Raw genomic sequence first — 9350 nt, 5'->3', positions numbered from 1 at the left:
TGGGGTTCGTTTGGTTGGGACCCTGAACAATTTGCCTGCTGTAATTAGGCTTAATATATTCGTCTCGCGAATTAGTCACGGCTTCTGTAATTAGTTTTATGATTAGTATCGAACACCCGACGTAACACCTCCTAAATTTTAGTCCCTGATCCAAACTTTGGCTTCGTTTTGCATCTCATGCTTACTGGATTTATAAAATATTTGCAATATTTCGTAGCTACTATACTATTTTCTGGAAAAGTTTTTGCACCACACCTTCAAATCAAAAGGTATAAACACAGGCAGCTCGTCAACCAAACGCTGCCCCGTTCCTTTCATCCACTCAGGCATAGCTCCAGGACTGCAACCAAACATGGACATGAAAAACACACTTGCCTGGTCAGGCGCAAGGCAGCTGAAATGCCCAGGCAACTCATCCAGAGTTCAATTCAAACATGCCCCGTGTGCACACACCGTCAAACCATCACGGCCTAGACTGGCCCAAAAAGCCCACTACCCCAGGCTCTTACGAAAATATCTAACCACTTTACATTCCACTCCCTGTGAATTCCATATATATTTACGTAAAATCGTGGGGACGCAATACAAAATTAGCGCTTCTCTTCTGACTCGTATAAAAGCGGGCGCCGCTGCTCAAACCCATCAAAACCCCTTCCGGCCGCCGCCGGAAACCCTACCCACCCCACTGCGCCGCCGCGGACCGCTCGCTCTGTCACCTCCTACCTCTTCTAGCGCCGTCGTTCCGATCCCCTACGTTCGGTAAGGAACCTTAGCCCTCGATGAAGTGCTTGGTTTATTGTTGATTCCGCGGGATCATTGCGTCTCTGCGAGTCCTCGAATGCGAACGCTTAGCTCTCTCCAATCCATCATATTCGCTGCCGGTTTGCTTATTTGCTGCGTGCGTGGTGGAGCGCGAGTCTTGCCTCTTGCCCAATATGACCTGCTGATATTTTTCTTCTATCATTTTACTACCTTGTGTGTACGGGGCTGACTAATTACCTCGAATAAATTGGTAGTTTTTAGTTTTCATCTGTTAAATTGACCAATATTTGCGACGTAGTGTGACTTCATTTGTTCCCCTTTATGTTAACATGTGTCTGCTGCCTCTGTTAGGATGACCGTATTCATATATGTTGTTGTTGTGCATGTGCTGTATTAGTATTGTTACATGCCTTATTTTTAAATCAGTGCCTCCATTTCTTTTTCTGTAGAGCTTAGCTGAGGCATTATGGGTAAGTCAAGCAAGAAATCCAGTGTTGAGGCCGCACCTGCTGCTGTCTCAGTTCCAGAGGGGAAATCTGTAAAGAAGGGTAAGGCTTTTGATAGCTCTATTGTTGCATTGGGATAATTGCTGGTTATGTTTCTGTCTTGTTGCTTTGTATGTACCACACTTATCACAGTGTCACAAGAGCTTTTTAATCTTAATGAGCAGGGAAGAGAAATGCAGAAGATGAGATCGAGAAGGCCGTGAGTGCCAAGAAGCAAAAGACTGCACCTGAAAAGGCCGTGCCGGTTAAGAAGCAGCCCCCTCCAAAGAAAGTTGAGAGCAGCAGCTCTGATGAGGATTCTTCAGATTCTGAAGTGGAGGTGCCCGTTAAGAAGCAGCCCCCTCCAAAGAAAGTTGAGAGCAGCAGCTCTGAGGAGGATTCTGAAGTGGAGGTGCTATCATGTTCTTCTCCTTTGGCTCATGTTTCCCCTTTAGTTAAAATCATAAGCTATATGCTTGAACTCTGGAGATTGCTTTGCTTCACTATGTCACAGTCTCACAATTGATTGTATGATAGTGTTTTCATTGTTACTATATTCTGTGTGCTACCGATTGATTTTATTTAGTTTCTCTGATACTCTTAGACTCAAGAGCTAGCAGTTGCAGTAGAGTCATTACTTACCTATCTGGTGTTGCAATTCCTTTATTGAATATGTGAGACAAGTTTTATGCTATTTTTAAAGCAACCAATTGCATAAAAATGTTTGTCATCAAGGAAAAGGTAAAAAAAATCCTTATCATTCTTTTGTACCTGGATATGATCATCTAAATATTAAGAACTGAGATTTAACATCAATTGTTTGTTAGATGTTTGCATTATAGTTTTGCTTGTTGTCAATACCTTTGTTGTCAATTGAGACGGTGTTTGAAAAGCAACATGGTCTTGCACCTTTTTTGTTTCCCTTGATATATACTAATAAAGACAAAAATTACTTGTTTAATGACATCAGTTTGCAGTTCCTCTTGTGCTTAATAGGAAGCTAGTGTATGAATGAAATTTTGGCTTTTCATTTGATTTCTATTGGAAACTTCTTACTAGAAAAAGGACATGTTAGCAGGTTAAGGTCCAGCCAAAAAAGGTTATTCAACCAAAGAAAGGTACACAACCTGCTAAACAAGAGTCCAGTGATGACAGCAGCTCTGAGAGCTCCTCAGATGATGTAAGCATTGTCCACTTGCTTTTGGGGCTTTCTTCTTACCAATATACATACTTATTTTCCCTTAAATTAGGAACCTTCCAAAAAACCAGTTGTCGGTTCAAATAAGCCACCTGCCAGTAGTAGCAGCAGTGATGACAGCAGTGACAGTGATGATAGCAGTTCTGATGAGGAACCTGCAAAAAAGCCCACTGTCCTTTCAAAGAAGCCTGTCACAGCTGTTAATAATGGTTCAAAACAGGTTAAGCATGATAGCAGCAGCTCCGACAGTAGCTCAGATGAGGATGAAGTAAGTATTTGTTTCCTATTCTATCTTGAGAGCTAAATCCTGAATGCTTTTCGAATTATTATTCCTGGATTTTTTTTTCATCGATGAATCATTTGCAGCCTTTTTTTACATCTGCTATGCATTAAATGATGGTTCACATCCTGTTAATTTTCTTTTTTTGTGCATCTTGAGCTCCCACACCACACGCAGACACCGACATAGATGAATGAAATAGTACCCTTCTAACCATGAGATGTCCTATGAGCCAGCCCACAATGTTACCAGGGTCAGCTCAAATAAATTAGTGAGGTTAACATGAGCAAGAACAATATGTTAGCTAAAGAATTACAGAATTCCGTTTGGGTGCATTGACCCTGATAACAAGGGCTGGATATGGACACCTCTCTAAAAGACAACTAAGATGTACTACTCCCTCCAGTCCGTTTGGTATCCTAAGAGTCATTAAGCACAGGAATTAATGTCTTCGAAGCCAAGAGTTATTTGCATTAAGGATGAAAGGGAGCTTCTCTTGGTGAAGGAGGATGAGATCTGACATCGATGGCAAGAGTATTTTGACAAATTGTTCAATGGTGAGAATACAGACACAACCTTTCAGTTGGATGACTCTTTTGATGACACCAATAGGCGCTTTGTGCGGAGAATCAAAGAATCTGAGGTCAGAGAGGCGTTGAAAATGATGAAAGGAGGTAAGGCGATGGGACCGGATGGTATCCCAATCGAGGTGTGAAGATGCCTCGGGGACATAGCTATAGTATGGCTAACCAAGCTGTTCAACCATATTTTTCGATCGAACAAGATGCCTGACGAGTGGAGGAGAAGTATATTGGTACCGATCTACAAGAATAAAGGAGATATTCGAAGTTGTACTAATTATCGGGGAATTAAGTTGATAAGCCATACTATGAAGCTATGGGAGAGAGTTATCGAGCATCGCTTGAGAGCAATAACGCGGGTCTCTATGAACCAATTTGGTTTCATGCCCGGAAGGTCAACCATAGAAGCCATTTTCTTAATAAGACAAGTTATGGAGCGGTATAGGGAGAAGAAGAAGGACCTACACATGGTTTTTATTGACTTGGAGAAGGCTTATGATAAAATACCAAGGAATGTTATGTGGTGGGCTTTGGACAAACATAAAGTCCCAACGAAGTACGTCGGGCTCATTAAGGACATGTATAACAATGCTGTGACTAGTGTTCGAACAAGTGATGGAGACACGGATGACTTCCCGATTAGGATATGACTACATCAAGGGTTAGCTTTGAGCTCTTATCTATTTGCCTTAGTGATGGATGAGGTCACAAGGGACATACAAGGGGACATCCCTTGGTGTATGCTTTTCGCGGACGATGTAGTGATAGTTGATGAAAGCCGGACAGGAGTGAATCAGAAACTGGAGTTATGGCGGGAGACTTTGGAGTTCAAAGGTTTTAGACTCAGTAGAACTAAAACTGAGTATATGAGATGTGACTTCGGCACTACTACTCGGGAGAAGATATTAGTTTGGAAGGTCAAGTAGTGCCTAGGAAGGATACCTTTTGATATTTAGGATCAATGCTACAGAGAGACGGGGATATTGATGAAGATGTTAGCCATAGAATCAAAGCAGGGTGGATGAAGTGGCGCCAAGCATCTGGTGTCCTATGTGACAAAAGGGTACCATAGAAGTTAAAAGGCAAGTTTTATAGGACGGTGATTAGACCTGCTATGTTGTATGGTGCAGAATGTTGGCCTACGAAAAGACGACATGTTCAACAGATAAGTGTCGCGGAAATGCGTATGTTGCGTTGGATTTGCGGTCATACAAGAAGGGATCGAGTTTGGAACGATGATATATGTGATAGATTAGGGGTAGCACCAATTGAAGAAAAGCTTGTTCAACACCGGTTGAGATGGTTTGGACATGTCCAACGGAGACCTCCAGAGGCACCAGTGCGTAGTAGAATCCTAAGCCAGGATAGTAACGTGAAGAGAGGTAGAGAAAGACCGAAGTTGACTTGGGTAGAGGCAATAAAAGGAGACTTGAAAGGATGGAATATACCCAAAGACTTAGCCTTAGATAGGAGTGCTTGGAAAACAGCTATTCACGTGCCTGAACCTTGAATGCTTCTGCTGGGTTTCAACTCTAGCCGACCCCAACTTGTTTGGGACTTAAAGGCTTTGTTGTTGTTGTTGTTGTTGTTGAAGCCAAGAGTTATTTGCATGGCGCCATGCACCAATCCTGTAGAGAGAATTTGGAACGTCATCAAACTTTTGGAAGCTAACCACTTCTTAAGCTCGACGTGGCTAATTCGCCGTGGGGACCGTCAAAGAGTAAATCATCCTATGCACGAGCACAATGTTCCACACCAGCGTCTTGGTATCTGTATTTGCTAAACTAATGTGCATAGGAGGCAATTAATTGTGTATAATATTTTCTGTTTCTTTGTAAAATTAGGCAGCTATAAGTTTCATATCTAAAAATAATAGAGTGGAACACGTGTATAGATACAACCCATGTATGTGCAATCACTCAATCAGGCACCACTGTGTAATTTCTGTGCAGGGTTACTGTAGTCAGTAATCTCCAATCAAAGCTTACCTTGATTTCTTTTGTCCTGCTTTCACTGACATTTGTCTCGCTTTCTTGCTTTTCAGAAACCTGCTGCTAACCTAAAGAAGCCTCCGGTTGCCTCTTTGCAAAAGAAGACCCAAGAATCTGATAGCTCTGACAGTGATTCTGATGATGATGAATCAGAAGATGTAATTTATTTGTGGATTCATATGTTGCACTTGCTTCTTGATTCATGCATCTTAGATAGCTGTTCTTTGTCAAACATAATTTATCAGTAATTATCCTGACAAACAATATCTGTAGGATATTCCTGCTAAAGCTCCAGTAGTGGCCAAGAAAAAGGAAGTATCCATTGACAGTTCTGATTCTGATAGTGATTCTGAGTCCGAGGATGAGGTAGTCACCTTACTACAAAACTTGAAGAGTCTTCAAACTTAATTCACTTCTTAAAAAGCTTCATTTTATATTTGCCAGGATAATAATGCTAAAACAGTACAGCCTGCCAAGGCTGCTGCTCCTAAAAAGGCGGAGGAATCTAGTGGGAGCTCAGATTCTGACTCAGAGTCAGATTCTGATTCTGATTCTGATGAAGTAGGTGGCACTTTCTTCTCCACTCATGTTAATTTTTTATTGTGTAGTTTTTAATTCTTCTCCCTTGTCTTTACAGCCTGAAAAACCTACTGTCCCTGCGAAAAGGCCTCTAGCAACAAATAAGAAGAATGAAGAAGTATGCTCTCTTGTAAAATCGTGTTTTTTGACTCATACTTCCTCTGCCACTTTAATAAGTTGTATTTTGATTTGAAAAGGTCAACCTACAATCAAATTGCTACTATATTTATTGTACAAAATAGTTGTTTCATATTTCAAAATGCTTTTATGCATCATGTTGATTAATACTCGAATAAATGCCCAAAACTAATTCTGAACTTTTTGTATCAAAATTCTACCTGCTATAATAAATGGTGGGAGTATACTTTTTGCATTTCAGTTGTCTGCTCTTGTACATATTACATTGGACTCAATAGGAACTCTCTCTCTATATGTATAGTCCAGCGACGAATCTGATGGCAGCTCTGATGAGAGTTCTGATGAAAGTGACGAGGAGCCTCCACAAAAGAAGTCTAAGGTACTGTTTCTTCTTGTCAGACCTCTGCCTTTTGAAGATTATCTCACCTTTTTACTGTTTCTTGTACTTTCAGAATTCTGCACCTTCTGGTGCTGCCAAGGCTGCCACTAAGGTTTCAAAGAGAGAAAGCAGCAGCGATGAAGATGATGGAAGTTCAGATGAAAGCTCTGACGATGAGGAGGAAAGTGAACCAACTAAAACTCCTAAGAAAAAGGTTTGGCTTTTGAAGCCTTTTGTTCTAAAATTAAGGGAATGGTTGTAATTTTGCATAATTTGCTACTGAGTTATCTGTGCATCTTTTTTATTTGGGATATAACTGTTTCTTTGATTCTCAGGAAACTTCTGTAGACACTACGCAAAAGTTGGCACATAATGAGGTATTCTGCGATCTATGCCATTCTCTAATTTTATCTACTTAACAAACATTAAATGGATGTTTGACAACTGTCTTATCTTTTCAGCCCAAAACTCCTGCCAAAAGCCAAAGTCAGGCTACTGGTTCAAAGACTATTTTTGTTGGGAATTTAGCCTATAGTATAGAGCGTGAACAAGTGTAAGTTTGTTAAATGTGCCAATTTATTTTTTTCCAAACGTGTTGCCACTAACACCATTTCTCCACATGCTGTAGTAAGGAATTTTTTGAGGAGGCTGGCGAAGTTGTAGATGTTCGTTTGTCTACTTTTGATGATGGGAGTTTCAAGGGTTATGGACATGTTGAATTCACTACTGTTGAAGCTGCTCAAAAGGTGAACAATCTCCTTGATTATTTTTTTAATCTATGCTGCTTAGTTCAACTGTTAAAGGAGCAAAACACCTCACTGGTCACTGCCATCAAGTTCTATTGGATGCTAGCAAGTTCTGTTATTAGTTAAACTGTTACAAGAGCAGACCGCCTCTCTCCATCAAGCTATATTTAATGCCACTTGCCAAGAAGTTGACACTTGAACTCTTTCTTTGTTTTAGGCACTTGAATTTATTGGTCATGACCTGATGGGGCGTCCTCTAAGGATCGACATAGCTGTCGAGAGGGGTGCATACACTCCTAGCAGCGGGTTATTCTCTATCTTGTTTACTGTGCTGTGGTTATTCAGCAGGGGATGCTTTTATGAAATTTTTGCTGTTAGCTGTTACCAATTATTCAGTATGGCCATAATTTTGTCTATTGCTCAGGAAGGACAACGGTTCATTCAGGAAGTCTGCTCAAAGGTCAGGCAACACTGTGTTTATTAAGGGCTTTGATACGTCTGGTGGAGAGGACCAGGTAATTTGAATTTCCTTTTTTTATCCACTTATCATTGCGTTTGTGTTCCGTTGAACCATGTCTTGTTACATTATATATCTGATGGTGTTCCTTCGCCAGATCCGGAGTGCTCTCGAACAACATTTTGGCTCATGTGGAGAGATTACCCGTATTTCAATTCCAAAGGATTATGACACTGGTGCAAGCAAAGGGTTAGTTGGCTTTTAACATATCATTCTTTTATACTCCCTCCGTCCCTAATTATAAGTCATTCCAACTTTTTGGAGAGTAAAAAATATCTCAAGTTTGACCAAAATTATAGAGAGAATTACAAAGATTTATGACATTAAATAGGTATTACTATGAAAATATAATTGATGAAGAATCTGATGATACTTATTTGGTTCATAAATGTTATTATTTTTACTATATATAAATTTAGTCAAACTTGAGATGCTTTGACTCTCCAAGAAAGTGGGAATGATTTATAATTTGGGGCGGAGGGAGTACTTAGGTTAGGGCCTTTTTTTTCAGCAAGATATTCAGGTGGAATGTTGATATTATATAGTTTCTTTTGGAATGTCATCATCTGCAGAAGTCTCCATTCTTGTCGTTGACTCATTGACACAATGCTTTGCTTGGTTTGCAGAATGGCATACATGGATTTCAAGGACCCAGATTCCTTGAATAAAGCATATGAGCTGAATGGAACCGACCTTGGTGGCTACAGCTTGTATGTCGATGAAGCGAAGCCGAGACCTGATAACAACAGGGACGGTGGCTTCAGTGGCGGGCGTGGTGGCAGAGGGAGGAGTGACAGGGGGCGTGGTGGTGGCCGTGGGCGTGGATTTGGAGGCCGTGGTGGAAGGGGTGACAGAGGCCGTGGTGGCCGGGGTACGCCTTTCAGACAGACCCCTGGTACAGCTAGTACAGGTAAACAATTGCTTCGGTTAAGAATTGTTTTGCCAGATTAATTTGTATCCAGTTGGAGTTGCGTTTGTTGTGTCTGCTTGATTTGGAACTGTGGTTCAAATTTTGCAGGAAAGAAGACTACATTTGGTGATGACGATTGAAGATCCATGGCTGGTTATTATAGTGAAACGCAAACTATATTGTACCTTTCAGACTTCTGTTATCAGTTTCTCCTATTGGAGGCTGTACTGCTTGGTTTGCTTGATAATTTTGACAATTGTTTTACCATTTTTAACATTTGGAGCTATGAAGTTATATCGAATACATGATTTATTTACTATCATTATGCCAGTTTACTTTGGCCAGCAACTAGGGTGTCCACGTCGCCCCGAAAACTCCTAGCCGTCCGATCTCCGATCCTGTGGACTAGATTAGTTGGAGCGGCTTTTTCCTGAAGCGGGTTTTCACGCTTCTCGCTGGCTTCTTCAGCTTCAATATTGCTTCTCCAGCTTCTAGTCAGAATCTAGAGAAATGGATGTATACTCCAGCTTCCGCTTCTTCCACTTCCCCTTTCCGATGGTTCGTTCTCCTTCTTGACCCTGAAGCTCTTCCACACAACAGCGTCTCCACTGCTCCCGTCGCCGCCGTCCCTTCTTCTCTCCTTCTCCTCCCCCTCCCTCTCCCGGCATCACGGCCTGCCTGTCGAGCCCCGGCGCTGCCTCCTCAGCGCGCGGTGCGCTGCCCGGGCGACGGCGCCACCGATTTGGTGCACGCCGGGGCGCGTGTGCCCCAGCGGCGGCCGTCC

The 9350-nt window shown here is 41.7% G+C and overlaps 1 protein-coding gene across 1 annotated transcript; it reads left to right on the top strand.

Annotated features, from left to right (window-relative positions):
* Positions 1-622: 622 nt before the first annotated feature.
* On the top strand, positions 623-8888 carry LOC136538330 (nucleolin 2-like). The gene is made up of 19 exons (XM_066530310.1): positions 623-759; positions 1212-1310; positions 1433-1659; positions 2326-2427; positions 2498-2713; positions 5351-5455; positions 5571-5663; positions 5742-5858; positions 5935-5994; positions 6316-6393; positions 6467-6607; positions 6729-6770; positions 6855-6946; positions 7022-7139; positions 7357-7445; positions 7564-7654; positions 7754-7845; positions 8283-8566; positions 8675-8888. The coding sequence occupies exons 2-19, from the start codon at positions 1229-1231 to the stop codon at positions 8704-8706; spliced, it is 2061 nt and encodes a 686-aa protein (XP_066386407.1). The 5' UTR covers positions 623-759; positions 1212-1228; the 3' UTR covers positions 8707-8888.
* Positions 8889-9350: the final 462 nt, after the last annotated feature.

The sequence above is a fragment of the Miscanthus floridulus genome, chromosome 2 (assembly GCF_019320115.1).
Source record: "Miscanthus floridulus cultivar M001 chromosome 2, ASM1932011v1, whole genome shotgun sequence".
Taxonomy (NCBI): domain Eukaryota; kingdom Viridiplantae; phylum Streptophyta; class Magnoliopsida; order Poales; family Poaceae; genus Miscanthus; species Miscanthus floridulus.
Note: the sequence above shows the minus strand (reverse complement) of the source record. Positions and strands in the feature narration are given on the sequence as shown.

What these genes read in the sequence shown, in the direction of transcription:
- LOC136538330 (XM_066530310.1), top strand. Translation starts at nt 1,229, where the DNA reads ATGGGTAAGTCAAGCAAGAAATCCAGTGTTGAGGCCGCACCTGCTGCT. An exon ending in CTGAGAGCTCCTCAGATGAT is followed by an intron (nt 2,428 to 2,497) that starts GTAAGCATTGTC and finishes CCCTTAAATTAG; the next exon opens with GAACCTTCCAAAAAACCAGT. An exon ending in ATGATGATGAATCAGAAGAT is followed by an intron (nt 5,456 to 5,570) that starts GTAATTTATTTG and finishes CAATATCTGTAG; the next exon opens with GATATTCCTGCTAAAGCTCC.